This window comes from Pistacia vera, unplaced genomic scaffold, assembly GCF_008641045.1.
Source record: "Pistacia vera cultivar Batoury unplaced genomic scaffold, PisVer_v2 Contig204, whole genome shotgun sequence".
NCBI lineage: Eukaryota > Viridiplantae > Streptophyta > Magnoliopsida > Sapindales > Anacardiaceae > Pistacia > Pistacia vera.
In genome coordinates, this window is record NW_022196007.1 from 1,060,945 (window position 1) to 1,082,334 (window position 21,390).

At 35.7% G+C, this 21,390-nt stretch overlaps 1 protein-coding gene across 4 annotated transcripts; it reads left to right on the forward strand.

Annotated features, from left to right (window-relative positions):
- Positions 1-11,919: 11,919 nt before the first annotated feature.
- LOC116128810 (serine/threonine-protein phosphatase 5) lies at positions 11,920-20,940 on the forward strand. 4 transcript variants are annotated; one of them, XM_031414570.1, is made up of 13 exons: positions 11,920-12,140; positions 12,411-12,580; positions 12,659-12,730; positions 13,475-13,625; positions 15,092-15,301; positions 16,108-16,216; positions 16,309-16,426; positions 17,252-17,399; positions 17,694-17,942; positions 19,187-19,312; positions 19,412-19,512; positions 19,663-19,701; positions 19,783-19,925. In XM_031414570.1, the coding sequence occupies exons 1-12, from the start codon at positions 11,966-11,968 to the stop codon at positions 19,684-19,686; spliced, it is 1,653 nt and encodes a 550-aa protein (XP_031270430.1). In that variant the 5' UTR covers positions 11,920-11,965; the 3' UTR covers positions 19,687-19,701; positions 19,783-19,925. The 4 variants fall into 4 exon arrangements, with proteins under 4 accessions (XP_031270430.1, XP_031270431.1, XP_031270429.1 ...); XM_031414569.1 differs by lacking the exons at positions 19,663-19,701; positions 19,783-19,925 and adding exons at positions 20,207-20,281; positions 20,460-20,940 and having other exon boundaries at positions 11,922-12,140; XM_031414571.1 differs by lacking the exon at positions 19,783-19,925 and having other exon boundaries at positions 19,663-19,706.
- Positions 20,941-21,390: the final 450 nt, after the last annotated feature.

The window sequence follows — 21,390 nt, forward strand, 5'->3', positions numbered from 1 at the left end:
TCGTCGTCGAGGAAGGAGGGAGGCGTCATTATCGATTTCCAGCGAGGGAGGGAGGCATCATCGATTTTGGAGAGTGGAGTTGATTGAGATTGAGGGGTGATTTCAAAGAGTGGTTGTGTAGAGAAACTGAAAAATGAATAGATTTAGGGCTTTTTTTTACTTGTGAAATAGTAAACCGATTTATCAAGTTACACTGTTCATTAGGTTTAATGGCGAGTTAAAGCGGCTTTTTTAGCATAACCGAGTTTTATATTAACCCGGATCGGACACACGACCAGGTCTTGGTTGAACCGGTTGGACCAACCTGTTCGATCCGAGTTTTAAAACAATGTATCTAAGTCAAAATCTGGAGTTAACTATAAAGTTTATAAAATGATTTTGGGACATAGACTTTACAAATATGTTATCACTCTTTTTGGTTTATTATTAAGAGATTTGGTATTAAAGTTGAATGATGTTTTTGTTAGTTAAATATAATAGTGTAAGGGCTAGAAAAATTATCTTTAATAAATAATTGACAATTTTGGACCAGCGACTGAAAGTTATAATTGATTGTCTATTTTTACTAAAAGAGTGATTGTTTGCCCAAACAATTATTAGTTTGGCTACTTGCAATTTTGTTACTTTTTTTGTTTTCTAAATATGAAATATGGTTAGATATTTATTCGAAATATCCTTTTTTTTTTCCCTTAAACAATAATATTTTTACTGATAGAATCTTTATTTTGGGATGAAAATATTAATTTGTCAAAACTTGGAAGCGCCCCAGCCTGGGCCTTGACTCGGTTAAAGGCTCGGGCCTCGGGTTGATTAGTCCAACCAATCCGATTGGTGGGTTGGACCAATGACATCATCGTATCTGAATGACAAAAAAACCTTTGTATATTTCCGGGTTTACTGTCATAAACTAAGGGTAATAAGGTAAAAAAAAAGAGTGATGTTTTCCAAGAAATAAACCAAGGGTAACAAGTCAAAAAGAGAGTAATGGTGTTTTCAAAGAAAAGTGATTGATTAAAAAATTCATTAATGGCAGTGATATGACATGTCATGCAACATTTTAATAACCAATCTGGGGTAAAACCCGACAAAGTTGCTAGGTTTTGAGTTAACTGGTTTAACCGGTTTGACCGGCTGGTTAAACCGGGTGACAAGACTTTTAAATTCAGCAAATACACCCCTAAAAATTAATTTAAGTCCCTACAAGTTTGAAATTTAGAAAACACATCTCAAATGCAAATCGACTGGCAACTGGTTGGCAGTGACGACACCCCAAATGCAATCCCAATCATCCCTTGAGCCAATTCCCTAGAAAATCTAACCAAGATTTGGCTGAAATTAACAACGATACTGGCGTCGACATTCTAGGCCAGGTCTTATCGACGTCGGCATCGACATTCTAGGCCAGATCTCACTGAGGCCGACATCGACAACCCTCCCCCATCACCCTGGAAATACTCCCCTCTTCCTCCCGACCAAACCCACCTCACCCCGTCACTGTTAACCTTGCCAATCGCCGACAAAAGTTGGCTATTGCCGTTGCCTTTTTTTTTTTTTTTTTTTTTTTTTTTTTGCACTCACCGGAAATCAACTTCGTTGCCACCATTGCACTCACCAACACTTTCTCTTCAAAAGCCCCAACATCCTAGCTTTCACTTGTTCGCCGATCATCATCCCAAATTCTAGGGTTTTGGGTGAATAGAGAAATTGTTAACCCGATCAGGTGAAGCTCCCGACCGGTTAAACCAGCCAAGCCGAGCTAGGCCAGGTTTTAAAGTAGTGATGTCATGTATTGAAGATCTAGTGCTAATGCGAATTTCTACACCGACTAAAATGTCGGGACGAAGACATGCATCAACCAGAGATACTTGGTTGACTCTGGGGAGAACCAAGTAGGATGGGTGTGTGATTTCTGGGAACCTGATGAACAATTTTAATTCCTCGCAAGTGCACGAATCGATAGTACAGTATAGTGTGCAAAAGCAAAGGTCGATCCCATAGATATTTGTAAGCACTCAATTAATCCTAATATACAATGCCTTAATTAAACAAATAAAATAAACAAAATTGTAAACAAAAGAAATGGAACTAATTACTAAGAAAGCAAAATAAATTCTTAACCAATTGAATTAAATAACACAATTAAAACTTAATTGAAAACCAATGCAAGAAAAACCTAGGTATCCAATTTCACCATAACAATCTGATTCTCTACTAATTATTTATTGTTGTCTCAATCCAAATCCTAGGCTTCAATGTTCCAGCATTATGATATTATCGTTTGATGTTTGGGTTTAACCAAATATTCTTAACCATTAAACTCACTAGGATGTTTAGTAAAACCTAACAATCAAGAATCCATTAAGAACAAGAAGTACTCAAAATATGAACCAAATTGTATCTAGCCTGATGTTTGCCTCAACACAATCCAATCATTCAAAAGAGTTATTCAAGGTTTGCATATGATGTTTACCTTACCTTGTCTCAAACCATCAATTGTTTTGTATTTCAGAGTTAGCATATGATATACAAAACATCAAGATCGAAATAAGTGTAATAAATGAAACAAGAAATATATTGAATCAATAGAACAATAAAATTAAACAAATCATAAAACCTTCATGCTAGGTTACATCGGATCCTTAAAAAGGAAATTAGTTACACATAAACATAGAGAAATCAAACCTCAAAACCTTCAAAAACATAAAGTACAAGAGAAAAGATGAAAACCATAAGTATGATCTTCTCTACTTGCTTCTCTCAAAGTTGAAGTCTCTCCAAAAAATACCTAAAGACATCCTTTTATAGTGCTAGGGTTGTGGGAAAGTAATGGGAACAATCCTATATGAAATAGGAGAATAAAATTCGGATTAATCTTAAGTAAAGTCCTTGTAGAATTAGGATTCCTATGCCAACCCTTTGGTACTAAAACTAGAATATCTTCCTCTAGAAAACTCGGAATAATGAACCGTAAAATTCTACATAAACTAGATTTCCAAAGCTTTACAAAAATATGTGTAAAAGCTCCCAGTTTGTACTGAGGAATTAATGGTAGCTTCGCGAAGTTACCATTTTTTGTCTATTTCTTGTTAACAGTTGCTACTGGAATTGTGTGCAGAAAGACTTCCACTTTTTAGCATGAAATTTTTTGAATATGACGAAGACATGGGCACATTAATTGTAGATATTCGAATTAGATTTCCAATGGTCTAAGAATAATCACAATATAAGGTCTTTAGCTCAAGTTATTATAGTAATACTAAGGCATGTTCTAGAATGCGCGTCTGCTTGTCTTCCATGCATTGATGTAACTTTCAGATCCATTTTTAACCATCTTCCATGTTGAACTAGATACGACCAAAACATGAAAGTTATATTTCTATCTCTTATATTTCAAACGCCACCAGAATCAGGTTAATTGGAGTTGTGTAGCTCAAGTTACGTCCATTTTCATGCTGCATGTTCATGCACGCCGTGGCACAAAAATCCTCCGCTGTGAACAATCTTCAAATATTCATAGCTTCTTCGTTTGAGCTCCGATTCTCAAACCATTTATTCTTGCATGATTCTTTACTCTTCAACGTGCATGCTCAAAATCCTCATTTTTTAGTACCTAAATGTCTAAAAATTCATAAAACATACATGTGTTCCTAAAAAACAAAAGAAGTATCGAAATTAATTAAAATTAGCAAATTAAACCTAATTCCCACACAACATAACCTTAAAATTACAAAGTTTAAGTGCACTTTCAAGCACTCATCAGAACCAGCAAAGAAGACTTGACCCACATGCGGTGATGGCCAAGGTGGTCATGCGCCTCCTGGAGGAAGGCAGGAAAACTAGACATTTTTAAAATGGTTTGGCCTAGAAACGAATAAGGCCTACATCCACTGATATTTTATTTGACTATACGATATTGGGATACAAAAGATGGTTTCCCCGATGATCGAGGGGGATTTCTCCATCTTGTTTCTCTTCTTTGGAGCTGATGTTTGGACTAGAGAGAATTTTTTCTGTTCTTTCTGCTTGTTTGGTCCTTTCTTTTTTCTTCTTGTCATTCCCTTTGGCCATTACCGCTTTTAAAGAGAGAGAGAGAGAGCTTTAAAATGTTATGATGATAAGTGCGTTAGCCACGTTGTCTGATATCGCACAGTAGTTTGAAACTCACATGCCTCTACGCCATAGCTAATGATGGTGTTTCCTCTGACAACAGGTGTCTTTACAGTTCTCCTCTTGACTGAGCTACATGGAGAGCACGTGGAGTTTGCACTTTCGCATGTCGCTGATTATAGTGTGTAGCTTATACATGGTAAGATGATCTATCCGAGTAGGAATATATTTTCATACAACATGCCCCTTTTATGATCCCGTTCACACGTCGTGTCGCACACTGATAAGAGCTTAAAAATACACATTTACATAGTGGTTTATTGGGATTATTTGTGAGAAATTAGGCTTAATTTTGTAAAGTTGCTTAATATTTTCATCATTGTCTTTTATGGGATCATAGGTGTGTTTGAGTGTTTTTCTGGTTATTAGTGCTAAATGTTATGCTCGAATGAAGTATCATGTCGACAATGGAATGAGTGACGAGTAGAAACAAACAGATCGAGAATCAGAGTTGAATTGAAGAAGTTATGGAGCTTTGAAGTAAAGAGGAGATTCTAGATTACACTCTAGTTTGAGCATGCCTTGGTGTTTCGACAATAAATCAAGCTATAGACCTCAGATTAAGACAATTCTTTAACTGTTGATTCAAAGGGCTACATTTAATATGTTTACCACTTCTCTAGATTCCATAGTTATTGTACTAAAAAATCACCATCTCTAGAGTATTGAGGAATGATGCGAGAGTTGAAGTAAAGAAGAGGAAGTTATCACTGTGCCACAACACACTTTGATCAGAATCAACCACACCGTAGCATAGTGCTGGGGCATAGTCACGACAGTTAGGAATTTTTCTTCCATTTTTTATTAGGAAAATAGGGTTAAGAGTCCTAAACTAAATAGAATTAAAGAAAATAAAACTCTAACCTTTGTGGGATATAAATAGAAGTCTTTTAGCATTATTTTGGGAATTCTTTGGGGAGAATAAGAAAAGGAAAACCTGTAAAGAAGAAAAGTATTAGAATTTTTGGAGCTTTGATTCACAATATAGGGAAGTTCTTCTTGCTTCTTTCTTATAGACTCATGTTTCTTATTTTAATAAAGATGATTGTTTCTTTCATGTTGATTATGAACTAAATTTATTCTCTAGGGCTAAGATGTAGCCCAATCTCTTGATTATGTGTTGATTTATATTAAGATTTCTTCCTAAGTTTTATTATTATGCCTAATGCTTTTGATTCTTAAGGGCCCAAGAATTGAATGAACTTATGGACTACCGCGACTTGTGAGGTTTTGGTAAACTCCATAGAGCGTAATGATCTTCAATTGCTTAAATCTGATTAGAGATAATTTGAATAAGTAATTAGGGGTTAATTTGATAATTGTACGAGTGAAAGTTATTGGAAATTTAGGGCGTTTGACCTGTAGGAAAAGCTTAATGAAATTAGCATATGTGATCAATACATATGAATAAGAGTTGGTGTGAAATCTATTCCCTAAGTCTAGTCATCTTGCATTAAACCCAAAGTTTTATTTAGTTGTTCCCTTTTTAGTTCTCTTTTAATTTCAATTGTTATTTTTTTTTAATTAATTTAGGTTTTCCTTGATACAATTTGGATTAATCAAATAGTAATAGGATAGTTTAATTTGGTAATTGATAATAGTAATTCCCTTGGGTTTGACATCCGTATTCATACACTTTATTACTTGCACGATTTTGTATATTTGCGAAAATCACAACAACACACACGTGGGCTGGTTGTTTGTGCCTTTCACTGAGTATCTTCACTCCCGAGCTTGATGTTCGATCCATACAGAGGCATGTCCTAGGCTTCTCTATCGAGCCCAGGCTGGGTTTTTTTTACCGCACAACATCTACCCCCTAATTTTTGAGGGTCGAGGTGAGCCTGAAAAACTAAGTCTTCTACACTCTAATCCCATCAACACTGTCATGTATGGTCTTATCACTTATTGCAACCTTCTAGTCTGCTTGTAGCTTTACGGTAGTTGACGGGATTCCAATGTCATCTGATATTGCATTTAATGGGACGTGACTAATTCATCGTCTCATACCCCGAAGCGTCAGGGATTGCAGTCGTTTTGGGGATATCGAAGGGATGCTATAACGCTTTTGCCTCCTATAAATGCAAGTGTTTTCGGGTTGGATGTTCATCCTTCATCATTCACTTTCAATTTTGAATCCATCGAACAATTTCTAGCCTTTTAGGGTTCCTTTTCTTCCTTGATCTAAAGATGTCTTCTAGTGGTGGTCACTTTGGTGAAAACGTTGGTTTCCCAGATAATGAGGTCCTTAATGAAAGATTCAGCATGCATGAAGAGTGGTGGAGATGGAGAATGAAAGCATGGACTAAAAAAAACGGTTTACATGCAAAGCTTGGATATGAGATTATACCTACTCCTTTGCTTTGGATTGATGAAGATTAGCTTCAAAAGGATGAAACCTCCACACTTTAACATCACCTTGAGAGGATTAGAGAGTGGCCGTGGCTAGGGAGAGAGAGCTTTTAGTTTGTGTTTGAGTGAACAAGTGAATAATGAACAAAAATGCAACCTTTTGCACTTATATATACTTGGGCTATTTTGCAATTATTTATTTTTCACTTCCAAGCCCAATAAAATCTTATTTTATAAAGGGACCCCACGAATTTAATATGCTACCCTTTGAATAATCAATATTATTCAAGGGCCCATGTAAACTAAACTAGTTTACATTAACAACCCATAAATTTACCCTTTTTACCCTTTAACTATTAAAAGGTTATTTTTGTTCATCTCATTAATCTTAACACTTTAAGATATAATAATTAAATATAATTAATTATTGCTTGACCATTTTAACCCTTAAAATGTCACAAATTGTTTTCTATGTAACTATTACTATAGAAATCCCGTTATTACCCTCGGAAGGTGCTAGCCCTCTTCGGATAATCATTTTCTCTTTTCATCATTCTCTAACTTCTCAAGGCTATTGGTGTGACCATGTAGGTCCACCAGGATTAGCCGTGAGCTGGTTCTGGATGAATCCGGAAACCGTTCGGAGGCCCAACGACTATGGTAAACATTTAGCAAGTGCCATAGTCCCAAACCACGATGAAGAATACTTCATCGAACCCATTTCAGATCTACGTACCATGCAGGTAAAGTCCCTCCATTGAGATATCCTAATCGAGTATGGATTCATAGAACGTCAAAATCTAAACTCGATCTTCTACCGAATCGTCGATCCATATGTTTGGAACTCGTCATCACAAACTTGCTTTTGTATGCTAATAATAGACTCTGGCCAGAGATTCAATTTTCGACATTTTCGATGTTCGTCTAGGAACTCGAATCGAATGGAGTTAGCGATACCCCGATCCTATATTTTCGAGTCAATGGATCCCCTCTGACCATCGTCGTTTCCGCATATGAACAACGCATGACCAAATAGGCTTTATGTACGAAACATGATTAGTCTCGTACTTATACACCGTATGAACCATACGCATCCAATCGAATCGATTATAATGTCTCAGGTCAAAGGACTACATCGTGCACTGATATAACCAAACGATAAATCATTGACTACATGCTTTTCCAAGTGATTGTCGTTATTCGGTCACATTCGAAAAACAGTTTCCAACCGTTAATCCATACCAATGCCCTAGTGACATGACTATCATCGTCATCCGTACTTATATCAACTCATGATATCTTTCGGAAGCATCCGATATATCTACTGCAATATAGTTGCCCAAATTTATATTGCTTCCGTAGGGAACCCTTTTCGAATTCATTTACCTATTAAATGAATCATCTGGACAATTCATATACATACTTTATTTTAAATGCATGACTGAATAAAGGAAGCAATTACATATATGAATTGAAGAAACTTTCTTTTATATTTATGAATATATAGATACAAGACAAAATGCTCTAAAACCGACAACACGAATGGTTTCTAGGACATACACTAACACTTAAGACGTCGTCTTTGTCGTCGGGAGAGGTTTGGGGTTGTTCTACTATGGCCTCTTTGTGACAACAAAGTTGGTCCTTGAATGCACACCAGAGGCGATAAGTCTTCAGCAAGTTCAGCCCCTATCATATGTTCTTACACCCTTGGGAGACGTGGGCGACGATGCTGACAGTTAGAGGGGGGCTCCGTCTATCGCTCCTTCCTTCAGAAGGAGGAGGAGGAGGCAAAGGCTACCCATATGCCAGGCATCACTCCTCCTTGTCATTGGGTTTTAAGACCTAAAGAGACTATAGAGAAGATTTCTGCGAACATACGACCGATGGTAAACGAAGAGGGAAACAGAGAAAGAGTGGTTATTGATGTTGTTGCATGACCAATCAACAACCTTCTAGAGCACCTCTAGGTCCCGCTATTTGCCTTCTATGAGTGCACCACAGAGGCCGGTTGGGAGGAAACGAGGGGGTACAAACTGATTCCCTTTTTGCAGAAGACAATCGCGGAGCATGCTTAGGTTTGAACTTGCTCCTTCACAATCTTCGCTCGCCTTTTTATTTGTTGTGCTCACTTGGTTTCATGTTAGTCGTGCAGCTCCTCTCTCTATTGACTATTCTCTTCCAGCGAGTCTACCCAAGGTTGCAGAGCTTAGAGATTGCTTGTGAATATCTTCGAGAGTCTGCAAAGAAGTCTGTGAGGCTGAGAGTGGCTCTGGCTTCAGCTTGCGACAACCACATCGAGGAGGAAGTTACGTTGTATAGAGGTTTGGGGTTGAGGAATGAGCGCATTGCCACTCTTTTGAGAGAGAACAACTAGCTGCATGCACAAACGCAGCAAATGGAGAGTGCCATTAGCGTTCTCAAGAATGAGAGGACACGGCTCGAATGTCGTTTTACATCGCTTCAGGGCATGGGTTCGAAGGGCTCGTCCTTTTCAGATGAGGATTACTCTCCTGTCGTTCTTGTGATGATTTTTTTTTTTTTTTTTTAAATGTAACTCCTCAAAGACATTAATGTAATGGTAAATAAAGGATTTTACCTTTTTCCTATACCTATTCGCTTTTACTTTGGATGTATCATTCCATCTCTTTGCCCTTTAAGAAACCTTGTGCTTGGTTTTTGGTAAAATCGCTTTGTTGTGCTAGGGATTATCCTGGGAGGCTTTCCTACTCGTAGGTTGTAGCGAGCTATGAACTTGGTTCACCAAGGTAGTGGAGCTCGCTAAACCTCGTAGCTTGATGAGGCATCGTTTCGTAAAAGGAAAAGGGGAGTATAAGCGAGATTTTGATTGCGGGTACTTGAGTAGTCTTATCCCAACATTTAATGGGTAGCCAAGCAAATCGCCATGCTAATGCAATTGGCAGGTTTTTGTTACTTAGTTTGGCAGGGCGATGCCTCGATTATCAAGATGACAGTTATTTTCCTCATCTCGAATGATGACGCGTGGATTGAATGAAGGGTCGTGATCGGTCCCGATTTGGGCTCTTTATAAAAGGCACGTCGTACTCAATTTTTTTCGTACTCTTAAGATTTTAAAGCTTCTTCCGACTTTGAGAGTGTGGCAGTTTTGTTAAGATCCCATCAACATTTTTCCAGACGTTTACCCTCGTAAGTTGCTTCTTCCCTTTTTTCTTTTCTGCTTTTGTTGTACTCGTCGACATCTCCTGGCCAAGGCCCATCGTTGATGGTTTGGGCTGATGGATAAGCTCTAATTTGTATGATAGTTACCTTTGGTTTTTTAGAAGGCAGTCGTTGGTGTATGGGTTGTTGGTCTTAGCTTGTCATTGAATTTGTTAGGTTACTTGGAAGTGACTCCATTGGATGGCTAGCAGTAGCAACCAAGTTGTCGATGCAAACCTCAGGAGTAGTCATAAGGAGGCGGTTTTCCTCAAGAATGAAAGGTTCAAGGAGGACCTTTTTCGTGGTGTCGAGGGTACCATAGTGAAGGTGGAAGGTGGTGACTCCAATGAGGGTGTTGCCCTTATGGCAGTGGAAATGTCGGTTGGTCATCACCCTTCCCTCTTGCTAGAGGACGAGCTACTTCGAATCCGCGAGGACTATGGATTACCCGCCGAGCTGTAGGTGATAGACGGTTGTCTTCTTGATAGCCTGCTTAGTGGCTTGGTGGCGATGTCGGAAGTTCTTTTGAGGTGTGGTGTGTTGTTCCCACCTCACCCGTTTATCTTTAAGGTTTTGCAGCGGTTCTAGATTGTTCCACTGTAAATGACTTCCAATTCTTACCTATACTTGGTAAGCATGTATATTGCTTTCTAGAAGGCCGGTTTGGGTGAGCTCAGAATGACCAAGTTTGTCCACATGTATAGTTTGAAAAAGAGTAAAGGTGGGCCTTATTATCTTTCCAAGGTGAACCGGCCCGGTTTGTAAGGATTAGTGGGAATCCTTGGCAAGATTGACAACTAGGACTCCGACTACTTCTTTTGTCCATGTGGCAGAAAAGGCTCCTTCGAGGACGCCAGTGGGTGACCATTCTTTTCTCTTGTAATTTGTCGGGCATTTGAGTTCCTATTGATGTTATTTGTTTGTTTTTTTTGCAGTTAGTCGCACCCAGCCCGAGGTCTCTGATAGCTTCTTGCATCAGATCTAGCAATTCTCCGAGCTCTCAATGGAAAAACACCACGTGGAGAATTTGATTACTCGAGATAATCTAACTATCTTAGGCTTTTGTCCTACAAATGTGAAGTTTTGGACTATCCTTTCTAAGGCCCAGAAGAACAGTGAGTGAAGACTGCTCACCCTATTTCATTATTCGAGGTGTGCACACTAATCCTTTGCGTTTGTTTGTGTAGGAATGCATTCTTGGAGACCCAAACACCCAAAGGTGGTTCATCATGTTACAGTTATTCATTTAATTTGATTTTTAGTATATTGGTCAAAATTAAAAATGTTTTTGTTACAATTTTTTTAAAATATTAAATTCAAAATCCTCTCTCCAAAAACTGTTTTGTATTATAATAGTGAACATATTTTCTCTATTTTCATATTCAAATCTTGTTTTTTGAAAATGATAATGAACGCATTTTCGAATTTTAAAAATATACAATCATATTTTCATATTTGAATTCATTTTTAAAAATAAAAACGTCTAAAACGTAAATGAACCCCACTTAACCTTTTTATTGTTTTCAGGGGTATATTCGAGATTTCATCACTCGGTCACTTTCACGTCTCAAAAGTTATAACGGGGTACTGATGTCAGGGGCATCTTTTGTTAATTTTCAATACCTTAGGAGACATTGGTCATTGGCTTAAGCCTCGTGGGTGGCTAAAAGCCCCTAATTATTTTATACATTGTACCACACTCTTTCACTAGGGTTTGTCTTGTCTTCTCTGTTCTCTGTATCGGTCAGGAGGAAGATCAGACTCTATCGGGTACTTTCTTTTTCTTATTCAATCCTTCTTTAAGCCTGTTTTACCTGTAAGCCTACAAAGATTAACTTATTTTTGTTTTATTCTTTTCTGGTATTTTTAGTTTACGTTATATGCTCCATTTTTGTATAAAAAAACTAATTTATGGAGCTCAGAAGTTCCTAGGATTTTAATATGTATTTGGTGTATTTTTTATTTACTTATTAATTTTTCTTACTTTTTTGTAGAGTTATTAGTTATTTCCAATAGTGGCTGGTTAATACTTTGTTTTGCTGTTATTATTAAAGTTAAATCGTGCCATGTAGTTGTTTATGGAAGCAAATGCTGTTATTTGTGCAGTTCTAAACATTTTTTAATTCAATTTTGTAATTTACGCCATACTTTAGTTTTGTGTTGTGAGGTATTGGTCATTGTCGTTTAGAAGATTTCTGTTCTGTTTCTTGTGATTGCAAATTTTAATTTCTAGAGAAAATATGGTGGTTGGTAATTTGTTTTTGTTATGGAGCAGGCAGAACGCCATATAACTGGGAGAGATTGTAATTATGGCGTCTATTATTTGCTAGCATTAAACCTCTTCGAAAAGGCAATACTAGTTATGCCCAATATGGAGACTGAGAATTCTAATATTTCAAGAGCAGAAGAACTCAAAGTCCTTGCTAATGAAGCCTTCAAAGGTGCTGGTTTATGTTTTGTTTTTATTTTTAAAGTAATGCAATTCCAGTTTAATATAGTAGTTTTTAAGTAATTGGCTTGTAATCTAATATATTTTTCGTTTTTTGAATCTGATTTTTCATCAACATCACTACTGGCTATCTTTTTGATTTTGCATTTGGGAAAACTTGTTCCCATTGTAAGTCTCATCGTTTGGCATAACTTTATGCTCTGAAGTGCTTGCTGCCTTTTTTTTTTTTGGCTGTGCTAATCCTGGAAGTTTACTTTTTCAGCCCACAAGTATGGCCAAGCAATTGATTTATATACGCAAGCAATTGAATTGAACACTGAAAATGCTGTGTACTGGGCCAACCGTGCATTTGCCCACACTAAGCTGGAGGAGTATGGTAGTGCCATACAGGATGCTTCAAAGGCTGTTGAAATTGATCCAAAATATTCAAAGGCATGCTTCACATGCTAAAATCTTTCTGCTTTCTGTGCATTTTCTTTTCACATTTGGTCTGATGTTCTCCGAATACAGGGTTATTATAGGCGAGGTGCTGCTTATCTTGCCATGGGGAAATTTAAAGAAGCACTTAAAGATTTCCAGCAGGTATTTTTTCTCCTAGGTGTTCTTTGATCACCATAGGAAACATGGTTATTTGTTTCTATTTACCATCTATGTTTTATTCTTTTTGGAGTTGTTGAGTGACCAATTCTTCATGATTTGATTTTGCTCTTAAGTAACCCATATTCTTGTAACTAAAATCTTTTCAACATTTTTCCTAAATTCCTCTTGACAACCCACTTCAACACATTTGCTTGTTCCTAGATAATTCCTATGTCTCTTTATTGTGTGCATAATTTTGTAGCCAAAGATTTTTCATTTCTCTGTAATACATACAAACTTCAAATGAATTCCTTTTGCTCATCTGAGCCAAAGATATATCTACATCACTTTTTTCCTGTTTATAGAGATGTCTGTGTGTGACCAAGTTTGATACTCTTTATCTTAGAAACACTGCAATGACTACATAATTTTTGAGGCCATTTGCTCTCCTTGCAATTAAGCAACCGAGTTCTTAATTGATAATTAGGAGAAACTGAATAAATATAAGTTTTTGGAACACCTCTGATATATGAGTTTAAAGAAATCTGTTGTTCATTGTTACATCATAAATGTTTAGAAAAAAAGGGGATTTTTTATTAAATTCAATGAACTAGTAACCATTTCTTTATTTAGTCTCTGGTGCATTGTACTACCTTCAATGTTCCATTCTTCAGGTTGTAATTTGATAGACTTATCTATTTGGAAGTTTTGCAATATATGTTGCTCATTTGATATACTACAACTTAGGTCAAGAAACTCTGTCCCAATGATCCTGATGCTGCCAGGAAAGTAAAAGAATGTGAAAAAGCAGTAAAGAAACTAAAATTTGAAGAAGCAATTGCTGTACCTGAGTCTGAAAGGCAATCAATCGCTGACTCCATCGACTTTCATTCTATAGGTACTTATAAATTCCTTTTTCTTTTTCTGTTTTCCCTTGTCGGCTTCTATTTGACTGTTCTCATTGGATCTTCTTTTGATGGTTCCCTTTGTATGTCTTCCAAGAAATGACATCTCAATGTTGTTGTAAAGTTCATTAGAATATTCGCTGATCAATATTGATAATATTTTTTGTTGTAATGTTTATCAGAATTTCTGCCGTATAGTATTGATGATTTTTCATTATTGTCATTGTTGATGCAAAAAAAAAAAAAAAGAAAAAAAAGTAGATGAATACTTATGTGAACATGATAATATTTGAAGCATACTGTGAGAGGCATAATTAAAGAAAAATACGAGATAATTCAGTTATTTCGACACCTGTTCTCTTTAGGAGGAAACTTTGTTATCTATAGCATTGATTATTTTGTGAATGTAGTTTATTAGTGGGGCAATGGATAATGCTATTGAATTGTATTTCATGATTTTTCTTACTCAGTAGATACGGCTTCTATCCTTCAGTGTTGTGAATTTAGCTAGTGATCTCTCTTCTTTGTTTTTTTTCCCTTTCTTTCTTTACTTATTTTTATTCATTATTCCATCATTTATGTTAGTACTACCATTGTGCTGGCGAAGGTTGTATTATGTGAGTCCCACTTAAGTAGAATTCACTAGTTAATGTATAAATATAGGATAAGTAGGTTTGGTGGAGTGGTGTAGCCAGCTTCCCCTTCTCTACCTGTTTCATTAATGAATTAATAAAATGTCTATACCTATCAAAAGAGTACACTGTATTTCAACTTAGAGAAAAGTTGATGCATATCCAATTGGGATTGGTTAGAATTGTCTTGACGGTGAATTTTGTCTGTTAAGAGTGCCATCAGTAATTATGGACGTAATTTTAGATATTAAATGGAAAGGAAATGTGGCAATGACTGAAAAGAAGGATATGAGATCATTTTTTGACATGTCATGGTGCATACTGTGGAGGGGATTATGGGATAAGAAATAATTGCACTAGTCACTCTTCTTTATAGTTTGCACAACCAAAAAAGTTTACTCTGAAGGTCTGCCAGAATATCACAAATTACACATTGAGAATTATGTATGAAAATATATATGTATATCCAAGAACATTATGCAATTTGGAGGGAATCGTGCTGACAAAGAATAAGAAAATAATGGATCTAGTTGAGACAATAATCTACATAAATTTTTAATTGAAAAAATGTCTGAAGGATTTATGAATTACGAATGAAAGTTAGAAAAGAACTTAGTTCCGCAAACTGAGCACTAATGTCGCTATAAGAGAAATTGCAAATCCTTATAGACACCCTAACATATATAAGCATCAGAGATGTTCTGCAGAAAGTGGACAAAAGTGACATTGAGAGAATAAATAAGTATATTCATTTCCATTAATTAAATGTGTTATTAATTAAGTATTAATTCTATTATTATTTTTTTTTAATATATTGTACATAATAGGGATGAGCCCCAGTTCATCATCTGTGCCCATCCAAGCAGTCATAGTGGCAGTTACAGCAGCAATTGTGGCGGTGGTGGTGATAGTGGGGCCAGCAATAGCCACAACAATTACTGGAATAGTGGTGGCAGTGCTGATGGTCCTAGGGGTTTATTGGTGGGGTGGCTGCGGTGGTAGTGGTGTCTTTACAAAGGGTCGAAAACTTGAACTAGGTTTGAGCTCAGAATAAATGAGTTATTGAACTAGACTCACTAGCTATTTTTCATAATTTTCCAAAATCAGAAAACCCTCATTTTGGTAGTTAATTGGAGAATATATGTATCAACTACAAATACCCTTCTCATAGTGTAGTAGGAAAAAAGCATCTTACAGCTCGAACATTTTATAGAACTGTGAATGACATTACATAACATTTGGAAGTATTTTCTCTGGTAATACAGGGTCCTTTTCCCTAAATTGACCTTGTGGACATGAGTTGATATTTAATATTTGAGATATTGTAGTAAAAGAAAATGAATAAATGTCCTTTGAAAGAATGACAGAAGCTTTAACTGAAGATAGTTGGCAAAGGATATAATGCTTGGCAACAACAAAAAAGATGCGGTTTTTATTATCATTTGTTGGTTATTACTTTCTTTACTGGTCACAAGTATAAGTAATTGATGGAATTCATGTGTGGAAATGACATTACAAACTAACATGTACAGATCCATAGAGATGTCCACTTTGTGCGTCCTTTTTAATTCCATGCTTCAATGACATACCTTTGTAATCTTAAATTAATAATTCTTTAATTGAATTCATAAGGTCTTAAGTAGGAGCATGAGTAGCCTCACACTTCTAATCTTGACATGACGATCAATTTTTTGCCTCTTGCCTCACCTCTTAATACTGATTGTATTTACTTCTATCATGATTGCTGAAAGAACTTTGTGGTTTTTGTTTTTATGATATTAGAACTTCATCAGATGATTTGATCCATAGATATTGATCACATTGCATTTCTGTTCCATTCTAGAGGTGGAGCCACAGTACTCTGGGGCAAGGATACAGGGAGATGTTATTACTTTGGATTTTGTAATGAAAATGGTTGATGACTTCAAGAAACAGAAGTGCTTACACAAACGGTATGTTTAACAAGCACAGATGGATATGAATTTAGTTCTGAAATGGTGATGTCTTAATCTTTTCTTTGAATGCTGCTTGCATTGTTTTGTAGGTATGCATTCCAGATTGTCTTACAAACAAGGGAAATGTTGCGGGCTCTGCCTTCTCTTGTTGATATAAATATTCCTGATGACAATCATTTTACTGTGTGTGGTGATATACATGGTCAGGTAATTGCTTGCTTAGTCATTCTTGAATTATGGAGTGAGTGTATACTTTGACATTAATTTTGAAATTGATGGAGTAACACTTACAAACACGATAATTGACACCTTTTTAGATTGCAAAAAGGTTAGTTGATGGAAAATGTCATTCTGCACCAACCTGTTGTGAGCTTGGCAATAGAACGATCTGCAAATTTATTAGTATACTATCTTTGGATAAGTGATATATGGAGTTCTATCACAAAATTTGCTAATATTTCGATGTATATATAAAGGATTATTCATACTTCATATCTGTGGTGATACACTGACCAAACTATGTTTTTGGTTTTTACCTCCAATTTTCTTAAAGTTTTCCTGAAAACGTTTCTTAAATAAAGAGATTAATTGATGATCACATAATTATTTTGTCAAAAATCTACTATGTATTTGTTGATTTTCTTGAAGACTAAAGATTGGTGGTAGTATGTGTTTAGATTATGGATTATTTGGATTTACTTTGATGAGTAACATACTATCCAACTTTCCCGATTCTGCATGTGTCTTATCTGCGTATTTATATCCCTGCATTCATTTGAGCACTGAAATGTTACTATAATCTATTGCCATTCCAGTAAACTTCTGGTAGATTGCTACTATTGCGTCTTATGATTAAGCATTTTGGCACCTTTGCTTTCTCAAGTTTTCTATCTGGTTTATATTTCTTTTTAATAGCCGTCCTCAGAAATCTGTCTTTTTGCTTCCAAGTTATGCACAATTGTTTGTTATTATCTTATTTCCAACCATAGCTTGTTGCACTTATTTGTGTACATATGTTTGCAATGCTTGCAGTTCTATGATCTGTTAAACATTTTTGAGCTTAATGGGCTTCCCTCAGAAGAGAATCCATATCTGTTTAATGGTGACTTTGTGGATAGGGGATCGTTTTCTTTGGAGGTCATCCTCACATTATTTGCCTTTAAGTGCATGTCTCCATCAGGTAAACCTTTTTTGATTCTTGTGTTTCTGGTATTCAGCCTCAGCTTTCTCTGCAGGTGTTTTTTTTCTTTTCCCAGCTTCAATGACTGGCCAGTTGTAAGAGATTTTATTTAATGATTCTATATGTGTTTGCTGTTCATTTTGAACCAAGAGAATTGTTTATGTGTCTTGGTCAAAGAATATTAATTGCTGTGCTATTTTTACTGTTATGTGAATTTGTTCCTGATTATGATGTGTTTGTGACCGGTAATTCATTTTTCACGTTGCATTATTTAACTGTGTGGAAAATTTTCAGCTATATATCTTGCTAGAGGAAATCATGAGAGCAAGAGCATGAACAAGATATATGGCTTCGAGGGTGAGGTCCGATCAAAGTTGAACGAAACATTTGTGGAACTCTTTGCAGAAGTGTTCTGTTGTTTGCCTTTGGCTCATGTGCTAAATGAGAAGGTTTTTGTAGTCCATGGAGGCCTTTTTAGTGTTGATGGTGTTAAACTGTCTGATATTAGGGCAATTGATCGGTTCTTTGAGCCTCCTGAGGAAGGTATGTGGCCAGTTTAGTATATTTTTTTGTTATTGCTTCCTTGTGTTTATATTATTGCCATCAACAGGCTCTTTGGCCTATCTGATATAGCATAATATTTTTTTCACCTTTATGTTAATTGTATATCATGTGATGATTTCTTAGTGATCAAAGCAAGAATGATTTTCCTATGTCATCTTAACAAAAATTTGGAAGAGAAGAATTGTAAAATATTGTCATATGTGTAATACTTTCCTAGTGATCACAGTAAGAATGATTTCCTATGTTATCATCTAATCTTAAATAACTTTTGGAAGAGAAGAATTGAGGAACAAGTTTGAGAGAGCGGATTTGTATTTTGGAATGAGAAAAACAACAGAATTTGCCCCTGGTCTCCTTTGAGAGACAGTGCGTTGAGAACATCTTTTTTACTGACTAAGCAATCCTGAGGGACATCTTTCTTCTTAAGTTCTACTGCTTTCTTTGCTCCTTTGAAACTTTTCTTCATCTTGACTTTTCACCAGTGGACACATCTTTGTCCACGTAATTTTCTGAAATACTGATCTTTTTATCTCCTTGTAAAATTTTTTGTTTCCCATCAAAGAACTGGGAGGATTGTGTAGCACATGGTATCTAATTGGAATATGGTATGTTGTTGGTGACTCTTATCTATTTACTTGAGGACATCAAACTCCATCAATTGCATTTTAAGCAATCCATCTTTTTTCTTAAAGCAGATTTAGTTTTTATGTCTGGTCACAGATGGCTGGCTGTCCTTCCTTTCCCATAAAACCGAGAGTTTCAGAAGAAGGCTGGAAGAGTTGTCTTAGTTTGGAAGTAAAAAGGATTCTTAAAGCACTATGAATCCCAAAAGCTTGAGCTAATAAGAGATGGGCTGACAATAGTGACACCATCTTACATGCATACCTGAATTGAGTCGGTGGACTTGTCACATGAACTCAAAAACATGCTGATCTTATTATATGCCTGATTTCCTTTGTGATATAATTTAAATTAATGGAATTTAGGAATCTTTAAGATTCCAACACAAGACTTCTTGATAAAATAGTGTTTGATATGATGTTGGCAAAACCATAAATCCCAAGGGTGATCCAATAAAAGTATTTAAACTCTTAACAAGGACAGTTATGTTTCAACTTTGTCCAAGTTGAGTGTGTCTAATTTATGCGTTTGTTGACCATGCTCTTAGTTGACTTTGTCTGTTGCTCTTTGCATGCTCATTTTTTTTGTCTGATTTTCATTAGGATTGATGTGTGAACTACTATGGAGTGATCCGCAACCTCTCCCTGGAAGAGGTCCTAGCAAACGAGGAGTGGGTCTTTCTTTTGGTGCTGATGTGACAAAAAGATTTCTGCAGGATAATAATCTAGGTAGCTTTCTTTTGTCAAAATGAAATCTAGGTAGTTTTGTACTACTGTCTATATTGTTCGTTCCATGTCAGTGCTTAACATACCTTACTCAATGTACAGACTTAGTTGTGCGATCTCATGAAGTAAAGGACGAAGGTTATGAGATTGAGCATGATGGAAAACTTATTACTGTATTTTCTGCACCAAATTACTGCGACCAGGTAACTAAATTATGGTTACTGGATTATTTCTTTCTATATCTGATGTAGTTTTGACAAACTTTGTTGGTCATTTCTATATATTATGCTAGGTTACTTTGTTTTTGAGCTTGAAATAAATTTATATCAAACTTAAGTTTGAACATTTTTCAGATTAAACTGGGAGCTATGAACTGATGCATGGAGTGGATATACCTGACATGTTAGCAAAAGTATCATAAAGTCGGATACATTTAGGAATTATAATATATGTATTGAGGAGTCACAAAGAAGTACCTAAAAAGATCCCATTTGGATATTGCTTATCTTACAGAAGCATTAAGTCAACTTTGTTCGTCTTTTCAGAAAATGTCAATTACTTTTTACTGAATAAATAACCATTAGATATTATTGTTGAACTTTCGTGCAAAGTTGACAAAGTTTCTGGTATTGCAATATGATAGTTATGCTTACTGGTAGTTCACCTATTATTAAAATAGTTGTACTACTGTCTATACTGTTTTCACAGCTAGAATCCACTTAATTCCCTTTAAACATGAAACTGGAAAACCCATTGTAAGTTCTTATGGCTGTTGAAGATTATACTTTAAGTTGAATTATGGAAATGGATGGTTTTATTACCATTGCCGAATTGTTCTTATAAATGTAGCATGTTTTGTTGTGGTGCTTACATTGGCTTGTAATTCGACTATTGCAGATGGGTAACAAGGGTGCTTTTATTCGTTTTGAAGCCCCTGATTTGAAGCCAAATATAATTACATTCTCAGCTGTGGTCAGTAGCTTCTATTTTTTGAATAATTGTAATGTCTTTCGCTGTTATGGTTACATATATGTATATCTTATTTTCTTCCCTTCCCACGCAGATGATGGTGTGTTTTATTTTCAATAATTTTTGGAACCTTTGGAAGATAACTTTGAATTTTCATGTTTGTCTTGTGATTAACTTACAGCCTCACCCGGATGTCAAGCCAATGGCATACGCGAACAATTTTCTTAGATTATTCTCTTAATACATCTCCTTGCCGAATGGGTTGGCTGTGTACGAATTTGCCATAGATGGTTCTGCTGTTGAAGTGCAGGTTGATTCTGGCAGCTGGAAAAGATCCTTTACAGTTTACATGTTGACAAATGCAGCAGCTTTCTTTAGATTATTCTCATCTTAAGTGACTTTTATTTGTTTGTAACAAATTTGAGGCATTGACCATTCTGAAATTTTCTTTCTTGTCAAAAGCGAGGCTTTTCTAGATGGATCCAAAATGGGGACCGAAGAGGCAATGGGAGGTTAGATTAGATTAGACTTTAGAGTTTAGAGTCTTATTAAATGTACGAATATTTTTTATGTGTCTTATTTTCTGAGTGAATTACTGAATTACATTTATTTCTGCCCATTTTGTGATTTTAACTTTATGATTTATTCTTTTAATGATAATGTGGGATAAAGATAAACTTGTCTTATCATGTATTTATGTTTATTCTATTTGTACATAAAATTTGATAATCTTTATTGCATCACCTTGTCTTATTTTCTTTCAAACATCTCACAAAGATTCTGTTTGATACAGCTTACTTTTTTGGTAGCACTTATTGAATTAAGAGTTTAACGAAGTAAAGTTTATTAGAGTAGAGCTTATGAAAGTAACAGTTGAAAAAAGAAATGTTAGATTGGTTTGAAAATGTAAGAGGTTTTTAATATTTATTTACTTAATATGTTTCTTAGATGGAATTGAATAAAGCTAAGATCAAAGATTGTTGTAGTTTTCGGGTTGGATTTGGCTTACAGATTATAAATAATAAACTGGATTTGTTAAGAAAGAAATGATGTCTATAATCTGGATTTGCTAAGAAAGAAGTGATATGCAATAAAAGAAGGTAAAATCATTG